The sequence below is a fragment of the Phymastichus coffea genome, unplaced genomic scaffold (assembly GCF_024137745.1).
Source record: "Phymastichus coffea isolate CEN01 unplaced genomic scaffold, Cenicafe_Pcof_1.1 PCOF00128, whole genome shotgun sequence".
NCBI classification, from domain to species: Eukaryota; Metazoa; Arthropoda; class Insecta; order Hymenoptera; family Eulophidae; genus Phymastichus; species Phymastichus coffea.
In genome coordinates, this window is record NW_026706939.1 from 337,377 (window position 1) to 363,249 (window position 25,873).

General features: G+C 38.4%; 3 protein-coding genes and 1 pseudogene across 6 annotated transcripts; 2 read left to right on the top strand and 2 right to left on the bottom strand.

Moving 5' to 3' along the window:
* Positions 1-348: 348 nt before the first annotated feature.
* On the bottom strand, positions 349-15,469 carry LOC131671542 (regulator of G-protein signaling loco). Of its 4 annotated transcripts, none has more exons than XM_058948035.1 (18): positions 15,004-15,469; positions 12,922-13,320; positions 12,427-12,763; positions 11,778-12,350; positions 11,311-11,408; positions 10,266-10,680; positions 9,535-9,753; positions 4,338-4,445; positions 3,902-4,126; positions 3,588-3,814; positions 3,318-3,513; positions 2,513-2,719; positions 1,905-2,178; positions 1,690-1,832; positions 1,528-1,620; positions 1,304-1,451; positions 1,144-1,235; positions 349-1,066 (listed from the first exon to the last, which is right to left on the bottom strand). In XM_058948035.1, the coding sequence occupies exons 2-18, from the start codon at positions 13,296-13,298 to the stop codon at positions 698-700; spliced, it is 4,101 nt and encodes a 1,366-aa protein (XP_058804018.1). In that variant the 5' UTR covers positions 13,299-13,320; positions 15,004-15,469; the 3' UTR covers positions 349-697. The 4 variants fall into 4 exon arrangements, with proteins under 4 accessions (XP_058804018.1, XP_058804019.1, XP_058804016.1 ...); XM_058948036.1 differs by having other exon boundaries at positions 1,690-1,826; positions 10,266-10,683; XM_058948033.1 differs by having other exon boundaries at positions 10,266-10,683.
* A 236-nt stretch (positions 15,470-15,705) lies between these two features.
* LOC131671548 (ceramide phosphoethanolamine synthase) lies at positions 15,706-20,425 on the top strand. Its single transcript, XM_058948048.1, has 7 exons — positions 15,706-15,728; positions 15,839-16,231; positions 16,930-17,283; positions 17,362-17,693; positions 17,770-17,913; positions 18,029-18,180; positions 18,250-20,425. Exons 3-7 carry the CDS (start codon positions 16,957-16,959, stop codon positions 18,648-18,650), a joined length of 1,356 nt encoding a protein of 451 aa, XP_058804031.1. The 5' UTR covers positions 15,706-15,728; positions 15,839-16,231; positions 16,930-16,956; the 3' UTR covers positions 18,651-20,425.
* Positions 20,426-21,154: 729 nt separating this feature from the next.
* LOC131671553 (SET domain-containing protein SmydA-8-like) lies at positions 21,155-22,936 on the top strand. Its single transcript, XM_058948054.1, has 4 exons — positions 21,155-21,570; positions 21,640-22,017; positions 22,084-22,419; positions 22,630-22,936. Exons 1-4 carry the CDS (start codon positions 21,155-21,157, stop codon positions 22,934-22,936), a joined length of 1,437 nt encoding a protein of 478 aa, XP_058804037.1.
* A 143-nt stretch (positions 22,937-23,079) lies between these two features.
* On the bottom strand, positions 23,080-24,814 carry LOC131671554 (uncharacterized; annotated as a pseudogene).
* Positions 24,815-25,873: the final 1,059 nt, after the last annotated feature.

Genomic DNA, 25,873 nt, shown 5'->3' on the forward strand with positions numbered 1-25,873 from the left:
AAAGTTTAATTCCTCATATACTTTAACTAAATGATAAATACACTTGATTGACTTTCCTACTGTAATTTTAGATTAAATTATGAAAATTTTCAGCTAGAAAAATGCACAAGCATATTAATAATAATCTTTGTACTGTTAAAGAACCCTGAATAAGGAATTGCGATACTATGTATAAAAGTACTTATAATTGGAGATAATTGAAGCAATTTAATGCTTCATTATTTAAATTATTTCTAAAAATACATGTCTACACTTATACAATAAGTTAAGTGCAATGAAAGAGTCAACCTTAAACGTTCATATAATTTATTTTACATCTAATAATTATAAAAATTAATAATACTCATCATACAATCATATGAATTTAATATACTTTCACGGTTGTTTTTAAATAAAATAGAAAATATAAATACATCATAACAATTTCTTTTAGTCTTTTCCATGCCATGAAGTCACTATAATACAATTATATTAAGTTTTTTCTATTATGTAACCTAGAAACAAGAAAAAACTATATTAAGGCACTCACTGTTACATAGCTGCGCTTGTTTTAGTTTTGTGAACTGCCTTAATTTATTTAAATGAGCTATTAACACAACTCTAGCTACAAAAATTCTATAAAATTTGCTATATAATCTCACGCTTCATCATTTCTTAATGCTATTTAGTTGTCCCAAATACTTTATAATTGAGTTTGTCAAATAGTTTTCTTATCGTAATTTACAACTCGTTGAAATGGTCTAGTAGGCAAAGCATTACTTCGCAAAGAATTCATCAAACTCTTTGGCTTAGGCGGAAGAGGTGGTGGTTTGAGTAATTTCGTTGAAGAAATTTGCACGTGATCTTGACTGCTTATTTTGTTTGAGTCAAAATAATGAGATCCATTTTCAATTGTCTGGTCAGCATCAACTAAGGTTGTCTCTAAACTACTCGTATTATCATAACACAGATCGAGAATCGGTTTCTCTTCTTGAGAATCGTAAAATTTACTAAAATCACCGTGACTTGACGTAGAGCGCGATTTTCTTCGTTTCTTTTCGTCAATCATTTTTCCATTTTCTTTATTCTGAAATTTGTTATTGATGGATAAGTTTACTTTATATACATATTAATTGATGGAATCTCCTCAATATAGGTACTCACTTTCAAAAAGTCTGGAAGTTCAAAATTTATTTCTGTTCCTCTCTGGTCTTCTAATCTTAATTTTTGTGCACGTTTTATTCCATCATATATGTCTGAAAATAAATTATTCAAATTATTATATTTCAAACCATGAATAGCAGTAAATATAAGCAAATAATACCTTTACTATCCCCATCGAATCTACTAGGAAGTTGAAGTTTCACACCATTCTTCCATTTCGCTATTAACGGCGGTTGTGTTCGGTTAATTTCTTCGTTACCACAGTCTGAAGTGCTTCTCTCACTCGTATTACTATTTTTAGATTTCGACTAAATTGAAAAAGAATACAGTTTTGTTAGTGTACTTGTAAATATAATATGTTTACATAATGATCATTACAATTACCTTTTTTTTTAAATAGAGGGTTGAATCTCTTGAGAAAATTTTTCCAGATAAAATCGACGAACTTTCAGACTTTTCAGACTTTTGATCGTCAGACTACAAACATTATAATAAGTGAATAGTTGGTAATTAGATTATATAATTAAAAAAGTTATGACGTTATACCTTGCACGAGCCTTCTTCATCACGTTTAGTGGTAGATTTTCCTACACGAAGTTCCTGAAAGACCTTATTAGTTATTTCATCTAATGTAGGTTGACCTTTTGGCACTTCAGGTACTTTAAATAATGAAGCATCATCTACTATTTCTGGAACATCGTGGTTTTAAATACTGACTTCTTTTATGTTTTTACTGTCATAGATTAAAAATTAACAAGTACCTTTATTATTCGAAGTCAAAGAAAGTTTTGGAGGTGCACTTGATGCAGGAATGTCGATAGATATAGGATGCCCATTGTCCCAAATAGTGACAAGCTCGAGTTTAAAACCATACTTATTCAATAGTGGTTTTAATACTTCTTTCAACGTTTTTCCTTTATGAGCGACGACACTTATCACGCGGCGGGAAGGCAGATCGACTTTGATAACTTTTGTTGGCACAACTTCCACTTCTTGTGACGCTAATACTGAACTTGGATGTTTCAAGTTTATTAACTGTTAAATAGATAAAATATTATAATAGTTTATGTAATAGATGCTAGATTTATAAGGTGTCAACGATAATTGAAAGATACTTTAAATGATTATTTGCTAGATTTATGAATTTTGAAAAATTAAGTTAGAGTAAAAAGTGAAAATCACAGTATCTACAACACACAAAGTAGAAACTAAAGTAATTCCAATTCTCAAGTCCTATACAAAATAATCATAATAGCATGCAATCTTTGCTTAATAAAACAAAAATAAGAAAAATTATTACCATAAGATTTTAATAAAAGCCCGTTCACCCTAAGAAAAAGAGTAATATTAGTGATCGAGAGAAACAAACCTCGTCTGTAGTAAGCACTATGACGTCGTAGTTCGCGTAACGTAGAGCGCGTTTGTCAAGAAGACGGGTAAGGACGTCTCTGACACTATCCGAGTGATTGGTTGGTATAACAGTTGTCGAGCCGTCTGGAAGGATAACTCGACAGAGTCCAGTGCATTTAGACCCGAGAGCATCTCTATTGTCATTCGACTGTCCTTCGCAGGACGACTATAAAATTACCCATTGCTAACTTTACTTTTTATTCAACTTTCCAGTTTTCAGATAAACTTTGGTGATGAAACCAACGAATAGTTTGAACTTATTATCGCACGCTTTTTGATAGTTGACGCTTCAAAGTAAAAACCCAAATCATATAATTTTAAAACATACTTCATTGCAAATGGATAATACCGTAATCGACATTGGTATGAAAACATAGCATAAGATAAATGTCTTTTTACAAAGTCCGAGTTTAGATTTAAAAATTCCAACACAACAATCTACTTCACTCAGAAGGTAAACAAATAATACATCCTTTCCTCACCATAGCTTACTTTAATGACTATTGATCAATAGTTACTATAAAAATTATAGAACGCCTAACTCTTAATCAATTGAAAAACGTTTGGAAAAAATTGTCTGGTAGGGATTCTACTTACAGTAGCTATTGAAAAAACCAAGCAGAAAAAAAAGAAAAAACTAGCAATTTTAAAGATGAAACAATCTAAAATATTTACCGTTATGAATAATTTCACACACGCTTTCATATTAGTGGAAAAACAAAAGAGTACTAATAACTACTCATCATCACGCATTGGCATCTTACATGTTTCGTGAAAGACTGTCGCAACGCTAAATCCCAGGACGCAAGAGATGAACGACTGCTTGACACAGAAACATTGTCCTCGTCGTTATTGTTTCCTTCGTTGTCTCGCTGTATCGTCGAAAAGCTCTTGTAAATTTTCTCACCACGATTTGGAGTTTTGTTGTACTCTGATTCTCCTCGATCTTTCGATTTGGATCTGAAATTTATCACGAAAGTTAATTATTAATAATACTGTCATTAACCATGATGAGTAAGCCATTATATAATCACCTGTTTTTTCTGTGCCACGGAAGAATAGATTTCCTATTGCGATCTTCTACATCGGAACGACTTTTCCTGATTTTCAAACTCGGTGAGTTGGTTAAAATTAAATCACCATCTTCAGGAGTTGAGTCTTCTGGATCATGTCCATACTCCAAGCACCTTCGATAAATGTCCGATCGTAGAAATCTAGGATAACTGTCAAACTTCATTAGATTGAATACTTGTTTCTGGGCCTGTAACAAATCACGTAATGTTGGTGTAAGAAATATACGTCGCACTTGTTTATTGCATAAATTAAAAGAAAATGTGACGATGAATACCTGAGCGAATACATCGGTGGGAGCAGATTCCAGCAGTTCCATCGTAATTTGACCGGCAGCTTGGCTGTCGACGTTGACTGGTTCTGGAGCATTGTTTGATAAGTGCTTCTCATATATTTGCGCTGCCAGCTTTTTTCGAGCGCCTAAATCTTCAGTGTCAGAGTATCGCTCGCACGCTGCCCAGAAATAGATGTTCTCGTGGCTGATTTCTTTCTTCAAATATTTCTAAACAAACAGAAACGATCATACGTTATCGAAGCTGAGCAATCAGTTTCTTCAATAAAGTTGAAAAGTTGGCACGCTGAAAGCGCACAAGCAAGTTTACAATAATAATAGCATTAACATGCTAGCTATTAGTCTATTAGTCATCTATTTCCATTAACTAGCTTCCATTAGTTGGTCCATGCGAATGAAATCAAGAAGTTTTCATACTCACAGCGAATGTTTGCAAGCCTTTCGGATCTTCCAGCAGCTTTTCGAAGCTCAATGCCCATGTGTGTACTCCGCATCCTGTGGCTTTATCACACGACTCGTTGCTCCCATGCTGAAAGCAAAGATATTTTTCCTTAGTTATCTTCCACAAGAGGCAGCTCATTTCCAGGCTCGTCAAAATTCGACATTGTTCAGCGCTCCGAGTATTTCGATTATCGAATTGACACTGATAACTAAATATAAACTTAATACTCCGCGAACGAATGCGCCAATGGACTGCAAGCTGCTGCAGGCGAAGCACATGTTCGTTTGATGAGTGCCAAATGACAAATGTGTGCCTCTCTCTCTCCCTCTGTCGCTGCAGTGCAGTGTCGCGCTACACACGAGTGGGATAGATATTCCAAGCCGATGACGTTACTCATAAGATAAGGCAGACTTTCTCGTTCGCCACGAAACAAATAAAACGACTAAGCAACGATGCGACCCATTGTTTATTTTAAAACTCACGCGAGACAATGAAGCTTTGCTTTTTTTTTTTATAAAATACCTATTTTACACATACAAATGATGCATCCAGCGCACAAAACATGCGGATATCGTTTGAATTCGCGCACAATGAATCATTCTCGCGGCCGGTGAAAAAAAAATTGCCCAACGCGCGAACGTTCGGTGCTAGAAACTACGCGCACGTACAGCTTCGCCGAATGCATCCTAATGGAAAACCGCTAGAAGAGGGAGGAATTGGTTCGCTTGCCCACGAAAGCCGCCACTACTACATTGGCACGGAATTTAAGTACGGCACTGCGTCTGACGGGGCGTGCGGTTAACGCGTTACGCCGCGACGATTCCATTCATTCTCGTCACGGCCCGACAGCGGCCAGACATCAATATCATTGGCGCATTCGACTTGTTTCGGCGGACGATGAATATCGTGACTCGCGGCGATCGCGGTGATCGGTTATATTTCGCTACACCTTGGCGACTGAAGGCGCTTTCGATCTGCAAGAAGGAAAGTGTCATGATAAGCGATAGGTCAGCCGAGAGAGCCGAGGTAGGAAAGGTAAGACTTAAAAGGCCTGCGCTCCTCGGAAAGTAGAGCCTTCCACGGGAAATGAGACTGTATTGATAAACGAGGCACTCGGCGGAAGTGAATTCCGAGGATGCGAGCGCACACGCGTGCGATGAACTCGTTCGATAATTATCTGTCCGCTGAGGCCGATATAGCGCCCACTTGACGATCTGATAACAATGCTCTCACCGCGAATTGCCGCTTGAGTTTGCGCAGCGCAAGGCTGCCGCTGCGCGCCGTCGCAGGTCTCTCTTCATCGACGGCGCGCTATCGGCGCTAATAGCTCGCCGTGCGGAGGCCAGTAGGTCCGAAATTGAAGAGTTGCGACCGCCGGACTTTCTCCCGTGACTCAACGTGTCTGCGCGCGTTACGAGCGCGGCGCGACGTTGGCCAGAGTGTCGAAAGGACAACGTTCGACGCCGACGAAACGACCAACTAACGCTATGATTCGCGGGAAGGGATAAGTCACGCTCGCCGCGCCGCCGCCAGGATTGCGCAAGGCAGCGCGGGAGGAAGCGAGCGCGGTCAGCGCTGGACTTACCGTGGGAGCGCGGCTCGCTCGTAGCGACGAGGACTCGCGCCTTCTTCCGACGTCTCTTTCCTCGCGATACGCCCATTTGATCGTCTTCGAGGCGAGCCCGACCGACGCGGGCTGGGCGCGCTTTCGATCGTCGATCGCACAGCGCCGAGAGCGCGACTACGCCCGGGGAAATGAAATTTAGCGTCGACGCGACTGACGCATCGGCGCAGCCGACGACCTCGAGTTGACGGGCGGCGCACGTGGACCTCTGCTGGTGCGTGCGGGCCTGATTCTGTGCGCGCAGGTGCGACTGTGTGGTCGTTCGCGGCCGACCGAGGATCGAGCGGAAACAGTCGCGCTAATACTGAGGAGGCTAACCTCTTTGACGGGCGATTGAAGCCGGGAGGCCCCCTCCCCCCCTCTTCTCTGGCTCTCTCTCTCTCTCTCTCTCTCTACGGCCGTGCTGCAGTCTCTACTACTACCTTTTTTCCATTCTCTCTCCCTCTCTGCCCCTCTCTCTTTCGTTGTACGGTCCCGCTCTCGTTACTTTCCTTGCCCCCTCTATTGCATCCTCGGTGGCCGCGTTACTCGCGTGCAGCTCGCGCGCCCATGTAGATGCCATTTGCGAGGCCGAAGGCCCTATTCGCTGCTGCCCAGGCCTGCGCATATATAGTTCACCAGCACTCTTCTTTTACTCGATCTCCACGCACTCGTAGCGAGCGGCTCTCTGCTCTTGATGTACTTTCATTGTTTCATACGAATTCTCGCATGGTCGGAGAATGCTAACACTTTCCGACTTCAATGAGCTTGCCGAGCATTAATCGTGATACACTTTAATCGCCAGCAAAAATGCCTCTAGCATTGCTTAAATTAATATTCTGCTGATTACTGTAATCGAATCAATTGCCAAAAAGCTGATACCGAGAATTACAGCATTCAATTTTTGTTGGTCTTGGCTTTGAAAGGAAACATTGTGGTTATCAGCAAAAAAACATAGTTACTCTATCGAGCAGCTCGACACGAAAACGCTTACGCCTACAAATAGCATTCCAACTTATCCGCCTGATATAAAAACGGCAAGAGAGCAACTGCGCACCTCGAAATGAATAAGCCTACAACTAGCCAGTGGAAGACACGCAATCACTAATATTATTAGGAAGGACAGCCATCGCGCAGGTTTTATCTGAAAGTTATAAATAAAACACTCTGATTGCAACGCTTGGCGCGAGGCGTGCGAAGCTGCTTTGACATTGCAATTACGAGGACAATTAGGGGGGTAGCGTCAGGCAAACGCGGTCGCTTGATTGAAAGCTCGCGCTTGCGGCGCGTTCGACGATTCGGCCGCGCGCAAGTCGGAGCGATGCCGCGATCATTAATGAGGCGCAATCGACAAAAATTGACCATGACGATGAAAGCAGGAAAAGCCATTAAAGGTCCGCGTTAACGAGGATGCGCACTGTCGCGACGTGCAGCGGACGCTCGAAGACGAAACCCGAGCAGCCCGAGGATGCTCTCGAGCGACCGGAGTCGACTTGAGAGACGCTAAGCGCGCGCTGCCGCAGGAAGCGCGGACAAGCGCTCGGGGGAATCGGCACCGTAGTGCACGCTAGGGCGCCTTCCGCGGGTGTGTGTGTGTGTGTGTCTGTATGTGTGTTCGCGCGCGCGATTATCCTATACAGCCGTGCGTGGCAGGCTGCTGCTGTACGCCCGCCGAAGCCGAGAGTTCAACGACGGCCGATGCCGCACCGCGCGGCTAATGACAGTGTTGCTCTTTGCTGCGCGCCTCCTTCTCCTCTCCGCTTTGATTCAGCTAACGGACGCTGCCTGTATAACATTTTATTGCCCAAGCTCATTTACCGAGATTGCATCGGCTTGCTTAGTTTTCTTGTCTATTTCTTGGCCGACAAATTCGCTTGGGCAATCTCGGAGCAGATTTTCACTACCTGGTGTATCTCAAATTCGTCCCTATCGTATTGTAAATTATTTTCAATTGCGACGGGGCTTCACGTGCCAATCGAATAAATTCCAATTGCAATTACAAGTGGCAAATTGCCAAGGATTCCATCAAAGCTCATCGATGAGATATAGCTATCGTCCTATCCCGCGATGTTTACATTAATTGCCTTAAAAATGATTCACTCCTGCGAAACGTGTACGCGATATTTTTAGCTTAAATTGTAATTCACCGCGTCAACTGCAGACTTCTGTCCAATGTTCTGTGCTGAGCTGAGATTTCTCTTGATGATATGACTGACTTATTTACATTAATGAGTTGCACACTTGAATGAAGTTTAGCAATCTGAATGACGTGGACCAAGCAACAATTACGCATAATTTTGGGCTTTACTCTATGTTTTCACAGTTGGAAGACATTGGTAATTGTTGATGTCAACATTGATTGTTACCTGAACCACGAAACTATACTGCTTATTAAAACATATTGCAAACTTAACAATGTAGCACGTTGAATCGTTATAGGTAAAAAATTATGTTCCTGAGTAACTTACAAGTCTTCAGCTGTTAGAATTTAATTCAAAGTTAAGGTGGAGTCATAGCGTTCAAAACATTTGACAAAAAAGGTATCGCGACAAAGAAAAAATAACATTTGCAAGACAGCTGAGCAACACTTACGACACATCTATGAGAATGTTCTCGCTTGTACAGTTAGAAACGCCAGAAAAACAATGGAACTATTCGTGATAAAGCTGCGACGAAAAAAGCGATCTATAATTAATACGCGACAAATAACACACGCGTAATTGCGAAATTCACACCTTAATGGCAGAGTAAAAAGTGAGTTCGCAGGAACGTTAAATATAGCCTTGAAGCTGTTGGCATTTCACAGATTTTTTTGGTCCAATTATCGTTAATGATCAACGGCGCCTGCTTAGTAACAGTGCTTGTAATCAAGAAAATTCGAAACGTAACGGTACAGTGCTAGGTTGTACGTGCTCAATTTGAGGCTCAATTAAATCTTTAAAAGATAATCGTTGGAATTCAATTATAGACAGCTGGCTTGTATAATAAAAAAACCCTAGTGCAGCATTAGCTGATTATAGTTTAAGGGTTAGCACACACGCGGATGGCGTACAACAAAATCTATTCATCGAAATTTTGGATAAAACTTCTTTTTTCATGGCAAGACCTAGGAATAGCGATAAAAAGAAGCCTAATGTTTTATGTATATTTTAGCGAATGTATTCGCGGCGTGTAAGTCGACGAGCTATAAAAGCTGAAAACAGCCAGGTTTGGCCTTGACTTTAAGACACGCAACGGGTAGCGCTTTGGTCCGTCGAAGCTTAAAATTCCTTCCATGTGCGCGCATCCCGACTGATTTTGCTCGAAAGATAAAGCCTTCAGCCGCCTTTGTGCACAACTCTATATTCTTCCAACTAAATAAACGCTTACGTTATTCCTCGTCCAGAAAAACTCGAAATTCTCACAATAACGCGATTGTCCATGACATTATTAACATTCAATACTGTGCATCCTACTTCCTTGATAGCTCTTTCAAAGAGCAGTGCCAGCAGGATAAAAACGTGCTGGCGGCCAGCGAGTGTAAATGAGGCGCGAAACAGAGAGAATGGAAGAAGGAGAGAACAACATACGTACGTTCAGCAAGTAGTCGTCGTGCTCACAGCCGGCAACCTTTCGAATCTCTTGCAGGCTGCCCCACGCTCGTGGCGGTTTGTCGTTGCCCGCCTTGCTGCCTGTATGGCTGTGCGGCAATGACTTTGTCGTCGTGCTGTAGTCCGACTGCGACTTGGAGCCCGGGCTCGTCTTCAGATTCTCCATGCTGTAACCCTGGATCTTCATGCCGTTTGGATACACCTGCAATTGCACACGGCATGCAATGTCATTCCAACGACGAGGGATTAGTGTTCGCGGAACCGTTGCCTAATTTCAGTTGTCTAACGTACTGTCGAGTGGATGCATTTTCCGAAAGATCGAAGATCTAAGAGTGTTCTTTTCGGCGAGTTGAAGCGAACGAAATGATATAAAGAATGACCACCGTCAATAGCACTGCATGAACGACGATAATAAACTCCAGTAACAAAGAAGTTTGTACTACTAGCAATCACTTGTTTCACCATAGACCCAACTACAGTGGCTGATCAAAAATTTCAACGCGAAAAGAAATTCTTCCAAAGTAGTAGAGTATTCGAAAAGCATCCGTTAACCGATTACCGCGCACAGCCGGCTCTGTCACAGCGCGTCGACTGGCACCGAGCAAACAAAAAAGAAGTTCGTTTAATCATGCGCGCACGTACCCTCATCCCCTCCACAGTCTATTCAATGAACCACCGTATAAAATTCAAATATCAAAGTCGAACGACACCAACCTTAGGACTGAGTCTATCGGGCACATCCATATCTCGTTGCAATCCGAAGAAGTTGCCATTGGATTTGGACAGTTGACTCCTGGTGTTCGGGGTAGTATTGGGCTGTAGAGTGCCAACGGACAGGGCAGAAGTATAACGGGGCGAGCGCGCCAAAGCCGCCAGAGCCTTGGGGCTGGTTCGCTGCTGCTTTCGATTACGGGTAGGAGCAGCAGATGGCACGTTGGCGGGACAGCTGATGATGCTCCCCTCTCCGCCGCTGCTGTAGCGCGCGCTACCGCTGCCGCCGCTACGACGCCGACGTGACTCCTTCAAATGCTGACAGTGCGCCAGAATACGCGCCTCCGGGTAGTCCTCCAATTCGTTGCTGTACAACTGCTGGTCCGATAGGCTTGCCGAGTGACTTGCTTTGAATGGCCTGCTATTTTTGTTTAATGTCGGTAATATGGACTTTTTATGATAATTGAACTTCTTTTGGTTTGTAAGCTTTTGGCAATTAACGAAGCTGATTCTATTTTGAAAATTGTAAGCGGTTTCGTATACATTAGTTTAGCGAATTTTTCTTTTATTGATCTGCTTTTGAATATTTTCTAATAGTTTTCCACATTTTTAAATAAAACTTTTAATTTATAATTTAAATATTCTTCAAGTTGATTAACCATCATTCGAGCAATTGTTATAAAATGTCTCAAGAAGCTATGACACACGAGATAAACGTTTATTCTTTCCGGTATACGGGCGTACAATTTAGTTTGATGATGGTTTTAGATAGCAGAATACCGTGAATCATAACGGTTCACAGATTCAAAGGAACTTCTATCGGAGTGACGTATTGTATGTTAGTTTTGAATAATGAGGATTGTAACGTGCCTAAATTGAAGAACTAGTTCAGAATTATTCTTAAGGCCAAATATGTCTCCAACTGGAGAGGTAGTCATCATAATAATTTTTTATTAATATAATGTTACGATATAGGAACATTTAAAGTTCGATAATTGGTGTTAATATTAAGGATAGCCAAAGTAATAGATAACGTCAATTTATTTACCTCGGACAGTTATTCCAACGTGAATCTGAAATAGCGCGCACAGTCAGCTTAGATCCAGAATAATCTTTATTTCTTCCTAGAGAAGAAACGACTATACTCTGCAAAATGATTGAACATTATATAAACTGTCAAAAAAAATTAGATCAAACAATATGTCTTTTTCTTTTTATAAATATTCTTAATAGTACACTGAGAAAAAAGATCTTTTTAATGCTAGTGTTCCTAACCTATTCCTTTATAACAATTTTTTTTGTTCACCGGCCTAAAAGTAGTATTTCCTGGCTGCGCTTCAGTCGGTACCAAGATCATTTTGGCCTCGCTGAACAAAAAAAATAGTATATGCTCCACGGCCAGGCACATGTTTGCCAATTCGCACGTGATATCTATACTTTCTTAGCCTAGGTACGTAATCTACTATTTTTATAGAATATCAATGTTACACTTAAGAAAGTATTTAGTATTTTTACCCTGTCGTGGTATCGAGGCGGGAGCTCAGCATTAAAATTTCTATCCAAATGGCAACAACAATCATCCTTAAATCCTATTCCCGAATCACTATTACTCGAATGCGCAGTGGAAGTACTTATATTACTAGGTTGCGGCGACGATTGTGCATCCCGATGATTCCATCTATTATCGAATAAATTAGCGTTTCTATCAGTTGTATCTGCTATGTAGAGAGTCTGTATGGCACCGACTAAACCTTCACAGCTCGAAGGAAATTCTTGACAAGCATTGCTCGGTTCACTGGCCTTTGTACAGCTAAATCCAAAAATGTCGCTCATATTACAATGTACCGAATGATCGGTAATGTTCGTGTATATTTTGAAAACATGGCAAGAATTCGAGGCATTATCAATTTCGCAGTTATTGGTTTCATTGGTATTGGCTACATCGATTTTCGTAAGGATACCAAAGTGTAATTTGTCTTCGTTCGGGAACGAATTGCAGTAAACAATACGATTTGATGAGTATTCGGCAATTAAACGACCTTCCATATTTGTAAGTTTTATATTTGCTACGTGGATTGTTAATAAAACCTAAAATACAAATAAAATAGATTTTGATGACTTTATATTGAATATTGATTTCATATTAGATTATAAATGATCATACCGTAGTTAGGTTACGACTTTCAGTCTTGATTCTCTTGATACATTTTCTCACCAACGACATCATCGTCATAGATTGCAAATGATTAGGAATGTCTATGGTGCCAAGGTAACCTAGTACTGCTCTGTGAACGATTTTCTCGGAGTCGCATTTTCGCGAGGCAGGCGGTGGCGGCGGCAACGGTGGACTCGACATACTCCACCTATGAAGATTTGGAACCGACATTCTGCAGTTGAACATTGCTCCGCTGTGCAGATCTCTCACCACTTTAGCTATTCTACATTGTGGCTGCAGAGACGTGGACATTTCTGCACTCGCTAACGTGGTACTAGACCTTGATCTACAAAAGAGTGGACTTCTTAACGATTATTCATTTGCACTCCTACGCATAAATCGTACACATTCTAGTTAATTTTCTAAATAAAAAAAAAGTCCAATAATAATTAATCCAAAGTATTTCCAATAAAATATTTCACTAATATCATCTACGGAACCCACCTGTATCTTGGTCTTGCCCGAGCCTTAACATACGAAGTGTCATCGTCGTCACTCGAGTCGCTATCATCAGTAACCTCGGTAAGAATTCGAAGTTTGAGCAAGCCATGCGATCTGCCAATGAGTAAGACAACATCGTCGTGAAAAGCTGTCGTAACACAATGACCATTGACAGCAACGAGAACGTTGCCGGTGCGTAGTCCTGCAAGTTCGGCCGGGCTATCAGGCTCGATCGCGCTAAGGATGCAAGGTTGCTGACCGGATATGGTGAAACCAAAGCCTTTGTCGCCTCGCACCAACTGCACTGTTCTACGCTTCTTTTTCCGTCGAAGTTGCACTGGCCGATCTGGCTCCTGATGCTGTTGTTGCGGCTGCTGCATCTTGCGATGATGTTAGCATATACTGCAATAATGTAAATGTTGTATTGTAGTACAATTTTGACGGGAGGAAGTTGTATTCATCGCTTAAAAATTCGCACATTACACCAAACAGATAAATATAGGCGAAAGAGTGAAAATTGCTCGTGCAAATGTCAACGATTTTAATCTGGAAGGTATCCTTATCTTTTGTAATCAGAATGACGGCGCGATGCGGTGCAATTTCGCGCGCGCGCGCGCGCGAGGTCGCAGAAAATATAATTGTACGGTTTTTGGCCTACCTTTGATTTCATGCACGATTATAAAAAGTATCTACTGGTACCATGAACATTTATTCGATCATTGTAATTCGCAAGTACGCATTTTCGATTTATATATTAATTTTACAGGTATATTCAAAATAAAGCAAATTATTTGACGTTTGTACGTGCTGATCTCAGCGATTATCAGTATATAATACTGTTGTAAAGAATGCGTAACTTTATCTTTATTACAAAACATACATACGTAGAAGCACGCGTGTTTCTTCCGGTAGACGAGGGTTAATCCACTTCGCGCGGGGTCCGTACATTTAATAAAGGCGAGTAGATTTTAATTCGGTCATCGCGTACAGCGATCGTAAATAATTTGGCGCATCCTGCATTAGGCGCACTTCTTCGTTAAGAATTTTCAAATAGTAACTTAATGACACACACACGCACGCGCGTTCCCGTATAATATTTATAATAGATTGATCAAGAATATAAATTTATAGGAAAAACTTATAACGAGTAAAATTATTCGTAGAAACAGTTCAGAGTATTGTTGATTGCTTACTCTATACTTTCCACGTGGATGTAAGTAATCAATCATTAATTTTACTATCAAGTCACATTTTCTATTTTTATTCACAACACTAAGAATGGAATTCGAATCGATCGAAAAAAACGTACTTTTAGATGGTTTAAAAATGTTCTTTGACCAATTAGCATACATTAATTAACTTATTAATAAGCGGGTTGATGCTATATGTAAACAACTTTAAAGAACGCAAATAGTTATTACGTTCGCCTATTTCGGTTAATCGAATTAACTGTGTCCTGGAAACCTTAATAAGTAGCTAGCTATAAAAACCTTAATAATTTGTGCTTGATAAATTACGTTTAGCCATGAAAATAATTTCTAATTGAATGGAACAGTATGAATAAATCACGCGCTGATCATATTATTAAATGATCAACCTTATTCGTTTCGACTCACGCTTTCAATTGGTGGTATTCGAAGAAACAATAATAAATAACTAGAAAATAGATTAAAGTGAAGATGTAAATGTATCAAGACTCATTACATATATTGAGCGAAGTTAACGTCAAACGAATGGCTATGGAAAATAATTGTAACTGCACGAGTATGGCATGTGAAAAGAAACAACAAATCAGGGAAAATAAAACATTCGATACTTTCTCCTAAATAACACGCACTTAGAGGTTAGCTTTTTTAAAAAGGGATCGGTATCGATGGTATTTTACAGCTTTGCACTAACGATTTATCACTACACGAATTTTAGAAAGTATATTTTCATTTAACAATGAACTAGTTTAGAGCTGGGAAATAGAGTTAGACGTGCACTTCCTGTCTCTTTTGAATTTATAGTCGCGCAGGAAAATAGGGATTGCACAAAGGACACCTACACCGTACATTCACGCACACCAGTAACACCAATACTAACTTATATCAGCGTGCTGAAAATCTTGTCCTCCCCGTCCACCGCATTCTATAGGAATGTTCAGTCAATTTTGAAAGCACAGGTGATCTTTAATCGCCGTTAATAATTTCTTTGACACCTGAATCCACTTAAAGATGGTAAAAAATAACGAAAAAAGCACTGGCACTTATGCACGCACCTTTCTGCACACCCACTTAAACTTTACTTGTAGGGAGAGCAAGAGGATACACAACACACGCGTAAATATAACTGCAGTGCAGCAGCGTGTAAACCAAATCGCAAACCTGCGTGGAAAGTCGGTCGTGCGAATTTAAATAAATACTGCTGTAGTTCGAGATTGAAAAATGAACTTCCTATATGGCAGACTTGACGACATGCCAAACCAAATAAGATTTAATGGCACGACTATAACGGAGCAACAGGTTGACGTCTAAGAGGGCGCGAGAATGAGCAATAGAAAAACATTCGGTTGGGTTCGCTGGCCAGATACATACAAGCGCCGCGCGTCTCTCTCGCTTCGCTCAGCTCCGACGATATATATGTCACTCTTCAACCGTTCGCCATCTTTTTCAATCGATTCTCTCTACTCGCGATCTCGACTTTTAAATCGATTTTCGAGCGGTAGAAGGAAGAAGTTTAACATAGCGATCAATTCTCTAATAATTTTTATCCTTATTTGCTCTTCAATTGCAGTTTAATCATAATGCTATTCTGAAATAATAGAATGAGTAATGTATTTAGCGTGATTATATTTAATTAATTTTATATTCAAACGTTTAAAAAATCCGAAACACCATTGTTTTTATTTACCAGTTTGAAATTTCCGCTATTTTTACAGGAGTACGTACAGCGCTGGGCTGGGTCCGGAGTTAAAGTCAAAATGCAGCTAGCAGCCAGCTGTACCACGCATGTGGAATCAAACAATCCTAACCTCTCTCGTTTTGTTGTGCGCTGTGCAGTGAGTATGTGGCAACGTTGCTTTGCTTTATCTCTAATCCAGCTGATCCGAGTAAAATATTTTGTCAACTATATATGACAATATATCTATAGTCGATGTTATGGAAAAGTTTATTTAGAGAACGAGGTACAGTGATAACAGTAATGATTAGAAAACATTGTTGTTGACTTATTCTCAAAATAATTACAATGAATATAATCAATTTCATAGACTATGTGCTCTTTACATAACAAGAAAAGAAAGTCAGTAAATGACAGCTCATCCTGCGTACAGGTAAACAATAACCTTATGTTTGTTTACATGCTATTATCAATCACAATCACAAAGGTTATGAAACATTAGTACAGATAAATAAGTATACTTTTTTTGTCTCCATACTATTTACTTTGTTCTTTGTTGATGAACAAAAGAATTATAAGTGATCGTAAACTTTTTCCATCAGTTGTCTTTAAAAATATCATATAGTTATATACTCTTTTAAGTTTAGATATTTTTATTCCACTTTTTTAACAATATCTCTTTCGGTCTGTTTGTTTGGAACATTATTATAGACGAATAGCGTAAAAGAAAACAGTAGCTGATTCATTTTGGTAGACACTGACTTTACTTGGCATTTAGGTACAGTTATGTCCTACTTATGCAGGTTATAATACGGAATTTTCAAGTGTACAATAGACTTCTAAGGCGTACTTTCTAATTTTATTATATTTGAAAAAATTGAAAGAATATTTTATTAAATACAATTAACTTGATGCTTTTATAATAATTCGTAATTAAGTGATTGTGTAAGATCAATTTCTCAGAAGTGTGATAGAATTTTCATTGAAAATTGCATTAATATTTTTTAAAACATCATTGAGAAATATCATGCCAAAAATATTTGAAACGCATTCATTCAAGTTACCAAATTAATAAATATGGTCTGTTTATAAATTCACTTATTAATTTTTTGAATTAAATTGTTTTTATAGATTTTTTAAGAATGAGAATATTTTAAAATGACATTAAAAGCAAAAATGAGACCAAAAAATATCATAGATTGGAATGTCAGCGATATAGTTAATTGGCTGACCCAAGCAGGTCATGGAAATACTGATATTATTGAAAAATTTATGGATCATGATATTGATGGAAAAGCTTTATTAACACTCAAGGAAGAAGATTTAAGAGGAATGTGGGATAGCAATAAATTAAAAATTGGAGTAATCAAACGTTTGGCTATTAGTATCAAACAGTTACAAAGAGAAAATATTCCAATTCTTCTAGAATTAGGATGTATTGAGATGTTTTCTTCTCAAAATTTCTTGACTCTGAAAAGTAACGATGTAAGTACATTTTTGATTTTTACGTTTTGAAAAAGTTGTTCTTGACAAACTGAAGGAAAAGATAACTTATTTCAACAGATAACTGGGAGTGGTATATTAAATAATGAAGGCTCTATAGAACATGACTTTTATTCTGCATCAGTTTCTGAAGATGGAACTGCTTCTCACTTATCTCCAGAAATCTGGAAAACATTCATTAGTTTAGGATACTTATTCATTGTAACATGGATTACTGCCTTTGTAATGGTAATAGTTCATGATAGAGTGCCTGACATGAAAAAATACCCTCCATTACCAGACATCTTCCTAGATAACGTACCGCATATACCGTGGGCCTTTGATATGTGTGAAGTGACTGGAACTCTTCTTTTTGCTATATGGTTACTTGTTCTCATATTTCATAAATATAGGTATAATTTCAAATATGGTAACATTATTAGTTATAGACAAATTAAAAAACATTATCTTACTATTATGATTTTACAGATTTATTTTGTTACGAAGATTTTTTGCTCTATCTGGTACAGTCTTTTTATTGAGGTGTGTCACAATGCTTATTACCTCATTATCTGTACCAGGTGCACATTTGCAATGCCACCCAAGAAATCTTCCAACAACTGATTCAACTTCGTAAGTATTTTTATGCATTATATCATAAAAAAATACTTTTCAAGCTATACCTTATATTTTTTTTATCTGGAAATGCATATTCCATGTAGAATTAATTTTCTTTTTTTTAATCTAGTTTTTACAATGAACTTTATAATAAAATCGAAATGGCATATGTGATATGGCGAGGCGCAGGTATGTCTATTCAAGGAGTAAGGACTTGTGGAGATTACATGTTTAGTGGTCATACTGTAGCATTGACCATGTTGAACTTTTTCATTACAGAATGTAAGTAAAAATTTTTTATGAATATGTTGATTTTCATATCATTTTAAAGTAATAAGGTCTTTTTTTCAGATACTCCAAGAAATTTGTACTTTGCACATACGTTTACATGGATGCTGAATATGTTTGGTATATTCTTTATACTTGCAGCTCATGAACATTACTCGATTGATGTTTTTGTTGCCTTCTACATAACTTCGAGACTCTTTTTATACTACCATACATTAGCAAACAATCAAGCTTTGATGCAACGTGATTCAAATAGGACAAAAATATGGTTTCCATTATTCAGTTTCTTTGAATCATCTGTGGATGGCATAGTACCAAATGAATATGAAAGTCCATCAGTAATTATCTTTAATCTAATTCACTCAATTAAAGATGTAGGTAATTATCTTCGACTGTGTATGGCTTCCCTAAAGTTAGAAGAAAAATTGAAAATTGATGTTAATACCGTAAAAAAACAACTTTAATAAATTGATAGTTAAATTCAATTTTAGAAGGAAGAAAAAGTTTCAATATGTAATATTTTATAAGAATTTGACCTAGAATATTACACTAATATATTTCAAATTGTGTTACAACGAGGTAACTACTATTTTAATAATTTCAATTTAAAAATGCACAATTATATTCGAATTTAACTAAAATTAAGAAAAAAGTTATCTACAATATAATTTAGAGTGCATCAAAGCTAGTTTTGATAGAATTTTTGCAAGAGCATAGCACAATATTTATTAAAAATTAGTAGTTATTTGATGATTAAATGAAAACAGAAGTACCGACTTCACAAAGTTGTTAAAATACCATTAACAGTTTCGTACTGCAATAATTTACGTTAATATAAAATTATGTATTGTATATAATAACATTATTAGTATATAGTCATAGCAACAAAAGAAAAATCGTTGCATTTTAATGGTTAATAAATATTCCAATATTTTATCGTTCGGAAATAACCATCATCAATACTAGAAAAATTGTGTAAATATGTAAAGAAACCATTTAAATATTTCACTAGCAAATATGTATATGTAAATATTTTGGAATGACTACTCCATGGAATTAAAATTAAAGTACTATATGTTAAGAAAAACATGTTCGATAAGAATGTAAATTCAATTTGCTAGTAGAGATAAACTTCCATATTTTTCTGTGTAATATTCTAGGATCAAGACTATTGTTTTTTCCTTGCTAATATTTTGTTGTGTATGTTTACAACAAATAAAGATGAATATTTATGTTATATATATAAGTAAAAATAAATTATAATCGATTATATTTTTTTTAAGGAAAAAACAGAACTGTATTAAGATTAGTCACAAGGTACATTTTAACCATTATATAGTAATTTTCTTTTTGTAATGCCCAAAAATCTACTGAAGGATGTAAAGTTTTACAGTTTGTAATTTTTAAATTTATATTTGATTACATAAATCATCTATAAAGTCGTTAATTTGTTCAAATGAAATGGAATTTATTTTCTATAAGAATGTCAAAGCGCATAAATGTTTATTACTCCACGTCTCGAAATGTATTTACATAATAATTGTATTTTTATCTTGGAACATTGTCATACTTTAATTTTCGAATTTTGTATCATCGACGTTGAAATTAAAAAATGCGAGTTTATAGAAACATGTCATCCACTTTTAAAATAGTAGTTTCTTTGCAGACGTAACTTATTGTCCATCATAGGAAAAAGTGCTCTCAATCACTCTATTTTTCACAAAATGTAATAATGCAGTAATGATCAATAGATTGTACAATGCCTCTCTAACTTAACAGCGATTTCCTACATATCTAGTTCTTAAAAAAAACGAATTATTATTATTACTTTTTCATGACAAATGTTTGTAAAAAAAAGTGAAAATATGACAGTTTCTAACAAGGTAGATTGATTGTATAAGAATTGACTGCAATGACATACATTATATAAATCCAAAATATATTTAACGAAATATAAAAATTTTATATAATGCCGTGCAACGGCTCCAAAGTTGCCAAACTAAGAAAAAAGTAGTTATAAATAAATACGTTGAGTGTCGTTTTTGGGTAAAGTTTAATGTACGAAATGAAGCTCAGTTTACATGTACATATGTATTTACATTTGATACGCGATTTATTATGATTGTGTTACCATTACTTTCTTACTGAGCTGTGCTCAAAACTTTTTATTAGACAATATGTTATGAGTATTGAAGACTTATTTCAATTATAGAAAAAATTCTTAATAAATAACGAAAAATCGAAAATATTTATTTTCTTACTCATTCCGTCTATGAAATGTTTGAACGAGATAATAGTGGTAATTATTATATTATATTTGATATTGGTATTCATTTTTTATGAAAAATAAACCGCACGGTTGTAATTTTAATTTAACGCGCCTCGATAGCTTCCACATGTTCGCGTCTAATTCTAGCGTGTTAAAATTAAATATCTCCCACTCGAGACTGTTCCTCGTAGCTTTTCGTGGCGGTGTTAGAAGAAGCACTGACTTGCCTGCACCCGATACAATTTGCATGCTTTAGTTTTGTTAATTATTTTAAAATTTGTGAACTGTGTACAACTATTTATATACACGTCGCGTATCTTATAACATGTATACGTAGAGCAGTAGCGTTTCTGTATCTGTGGAAGCAATCATTTGTCAACGTTTGGAATTAAGCAACCTAAGTAAGTTTGTTGAATTATTCATACACTTTGAAGATGCAGTAATAAATAGTATTATGTTTATAGAATAAAAAGATACCGCCTGGAAAAAAGCAATGACTGATTGCGCACCAACAATAATTATAGTTTGTTAATTTAATGACAATTAGCAATCGAATATAATGTATAAATTTAAATAATTTCCTTATATTTATATGAACGTACAATTTTTATAAAAAAATTACACCGGTAGTAGAAGGATAGAATAACACGTCAATACTGAGTTAATAGTCTGATTATTCTATGCTACGAAGGTATAGCCATGAGCGAGAAAACTGAGGGCACGTGTGCCGTGTGCAGCAAAACAGCGACGACTCGTTGCGGCAATTGCAAGAAAGTCTTCTACTGTGACAAGGAGCATCAGCGTGAGCACTGGCCCAGTCACAAAAGCATCTGCCTGGCTTACGAGATCAAAGAGAACGAGAAGTTAGGCAGACACTTACTAGCGACGCGCGATTTAAAAGCAGGAGATTTGGTTCTCAGCGAGGCACCGATTGTTTGGGGTCCGGCTGCCCACAGCGAGGAGCGCATTTGCGTTGGCTGCGGTACCAAGAACACCGTGTGCAGATGTCCAAACTGCGCGTGGCCGGCTTGTATGGTCTCCTGCCCTGGTCTAGTCGACGAGCACAGGCACGCGCAGGAGTGTCCATTGCTCGCTGCCGCGAGGCTTCTCCCAAGGTACGAACAAACGAACAAAAGCGGCTAGTATCCGAAAGCTTCAACGGGCATTCCCCGATGGGCCTGCAGGTGCGACTATCTGCTAGTACTGCGAGTGCTGATCCTGGGCCGCAAACAACCGAAGCGTTGGCGGCAGCTCACCAAGCTGCAGAGCCACGAAGAGAGTCGTGGGCCTGGCACGGATGCTCACGAGGAGACGCAATCTGTCGCCCAATACTTCGGCCCACTACTCGCGCACGATCCTGTCTCGGCTCGGATTCTCCCCAAAGTTTGTGGTCTCATCGACGTGAATGCTCTGGAGACGAACCCGCCCGAGGGTTCGGCTGCTCTCTACGAGAATGCGTGCCTGCTTCAGCATTCTTGCCTAGCCAACACGCGCCATACGTTTACTCTCGACGAGCAGGGTAGACCCAAGATCAACGTCATTGCCCTAACTTCCATTAAAAAGTATAGCTTTTAAGCTCGTGGCGATTGTCTTTCGGCGGCTAATCCACGTCATTGTTGTCGTTGCAGAGGCGACCACTTGAGCACGACGTACACTCACGTACTGTGGTCAACGAGGGCCCGTCGCGAGCACTTGTTGGCCACCAAGTACTTCGCGTGCGAGTGCAAACGCTGCGCCGACCCGACGGAACTAGGCAGTCACCTCGGCACACTCAGGTGTCCGTGCGAGAAGGGATACGTCACGCCAGACGATCCTCTCAATCCCGAAAGCGACTGGTCTTGCAGCGAATGTCCGGGTGTTCTTAGTGGCGGAGAGGTCGCTCAACTTACCGATAGACTTAGCGAGGAAGTCGAAGCTGCCATGAGCGTTCCCGTCAAAGCTATCTTATCCGACTTACTCTTCCGGTGAGCAAACTTTTTCAATTGGCGTTTTCCACGTGCACGTCGTGCTAATTATGATCCAATTGCGATCGTCAGCTAAAAAGGCACCGATAAAATCCGTGCGAAGCGTCGGCTACGAATGCCAAAGGCGTAAGGCGTGTCGATGGATTCGCCGGCGTATCCACCCACGCCCGTTGAAAACCCACCGGTCACCATTGTTTGTTTGCTTTTAAGGCTGACTGTCCTCCTACACCCAAGTCACCAGCACTGCACAACAATTGGCCACTCGCTCATGCAGATGCTCCCACCCGACGATCCGAAGAAGGAGGAGCTGTGCAAGCGCCTGATTGACACAATCGAACGCGTCGATCCTTACGGCGGGCGACTTGCACTTTACCACGCCATAGCCTTGCGCGAACTGTCCAAGTGCTCCAATCGGGATAAAAAAGTACTGCTTAAGAAGGCGATGGAACTTTTGAGGTACGAGCCGCCCAACAGCGCCGGAGATAAACTTGCTACCGTTATTTTAGCTGATGCTTGATTTGAGCTTTCGCATTCACGCATATGTGACATTAACTGTCACATTGAATGATATTTCAAGACGATGTTTTATTGGATACAAGATGTTGACGAATATGTACAAACAAATTTTACCGTTCAATACAATAATACGTTAGAAAGATTCTAAAAAGTATATGGACCTCGAGGAACGATGGTTGCATTAGCTGAATTGATACGAACGTGTCGATCGTCTTCGAATAGCGTTACTTGAGTTTTTCCCTTTTTGCGACGGTTTTGTAAGAAAGTTAATAACGACAAAGATTCGCACAAAAATGCGTAGAGAAATGGATCCAAAGCCACGGCAAAACCTTATAATCCTATGTGTTTAAATTTAAACGTTTTAAGTGTGTAATTATGACGTCATCCAAAAGAAATACATTGTCGCTGAATTTAAACGTTTAGAAGTGTTTAAAATTGAGGACAATGTATTTCTTATGGGCGACGTCATATTAAACGTTTGAATTTAAACACATGGGTTTACCGTGGCTGCATTCAAGAATGTCAATCTGGAAAAGATCACCTGCAAGTGGATCTACAAGGTACCTTCTAATTTTGTATGCAGTTTAAACAAAAGTAATATCCATATTGGTATTCGTCCAATGAGAAAAGCCAAAATTAATACGAGAATCACGTTCACAGTTTTTTTTTCGGCGTATGTGATTTGATATCATGAGCCTTTGAGGCTGCGGTTTCCGACGGTGAACTTGACTGAAAACTAAGACCAAAAAATTCGCTACGGTTTTACACTATTATTTTATACAATTTGATTAGCACAAACGCGATTTTACTTTAAGTGTCATCAAGCTATGAAATCTTTAAATATGAACTTGAAATGGCACGTGCGTACATCTAAATAAGCAAACCATATACGCGGACAGTTCACATAATAATGATGTTCGTGTTTTTCATCGTTAAATTATTCAGAAATTATTGTCGGACTCAATAGTAAAAGACATATTGCCTCGCTGACAAAAAAAGAAAAATATACGCAAAAGCGTTGAGCAGACCTGTCGAGAATTCCGTGGATTGCGAATCATTTCCAGGAGGAAGTTGTGATTTCTTACTTTGTTCTTGACGACGCCAAATGTTTAGCGCCAGGAGCACGTGCAATGTGATGAAAATCACTGCCAGCGGAATGAATATTGTGACGAAGAGTGCAGTGTAAAGCACAGCAGTGCGATTCTGCCTCGTCATACAAAACCTTCCTCTGCAACGTACACGTTTGATTTACTCTGTTTTGCTCGATTCCGTTGCAAAGATTGGCTTGGAAAGAAAGGAGAAACATTTACTCATAAACTGTAGCGTTCGGTGTAATGACCGTAAGGCTATCTATAGTGTACATGCCCTGCATGGGGTACGATGCTGCTGAAGCAACCAGCCAAACGAGCCCGTTGAAAAGTATTGCGCGAGGCCAGGCATATCCTTCACCTCCAGGACATTTTGATTTTAGTGCTCTATAACTGTTTTTGTTGCAAAATATTATTCCGATACAAGTTGCCAGAAAGAAACGTAGAATAGTTTCAGCGGAAAGTATGAGTGATTCTATAGCTACGTCAGCAAAAATTGCCACTGTCCGAAAGTACGGTATATCATTGCACGTCCAATTTGGCAATCTCCACAATAAGCCTGTCTTGAAACCAACAACTGTCAAGGTGTTAGAACCAGAGGCTGTCAAGAGCATCAAATCCGAAGTAGCAAACGATAGAAGTGTACATCTATAGAAAGGTTTCAATATTGCGAATTTACCATTTGGCGCTGAAATTATTCTATGAAATACCACGGCGTTGCCGACTAAACCAACGCACACGATCGACCACAATACAATCTGGAATGTTAGCCGTGTACTTTCGGAAAACATTCAAGCGCGAAGCCCTGATATTATTTCAATGTTACGATAAACGTAAACATTATCATAATTATTGAAAAGAGCTTCTTTAAAGTTCAAACATTAAAAAAGAAAGTACGAGGGGGAACATTTTATAGCGCTTTGCCAATCGTTAGAAATGACGCTCGCAGTTCAGCAACTGAAAGATAACTCCTGGCCACGGCTACGCTTATATAAGCTTTTAATCGATTTTCTGAAGAATCCACTCCAGATACATTCAATGACAATCAAATCGTCGACGCACGTCAAACACTTGACTTCCATTGAAATTGGCAGATGGTCAATACGCATTGTTTGCACTTGACGTCGCTCTTTCCTTTATTGCAATTTGCTATGCACAAGTCGAGAGCTTGCAGTTAAAATATTTTTCAAGTTCTTTGATCAATATAATTTTGGCAAATTGGATTGTGAACGTTGTGAACAATGAGTTGATGAATGCATGAAAGGAAACATTAACATTGAGGCGGGATAAATCAAAGTGTAACGTTTGGAAGTAAATTTTTATACAAAATTCGAATTTATACAAAAATGTGTCATAGTGAATTACATTTATTCTTACAATTAGCTTCAATTACAACTTAAAACAATTACGTAGGTGATATATTTTATGCGGGTTTACATAAATCGCTTGGACAATTTTATTTCCAAATTGAACGTACATGCAAGCGCGATATTCATCATAAGTCTTGATTGATTTTTAGTACGATTCCCGACTTACCTTTTTGTTTAATTTCAAAATACATTGCATACAAAATATGATTTTTAGTTTACAACTATTTCATAATAATGCTGATGTCTAGTCGCAATGTAGCTTAAGCAGTTACTATTTTAAATGACGACCAACGCGTCTAATAAAATTTATGTCCGATTTCTCATCTACGTTTTATAATAGTCAAATTGGTTTTATTCTGTCCTACATACGCTCTTTTAAATCTAACACATATAGAGATTACATTATATTGTAATAGTGTAAAATATTTACATAACAGAGTTAGACAAGTACGTAAGAAAAATGTTTAAATAAATTTTATA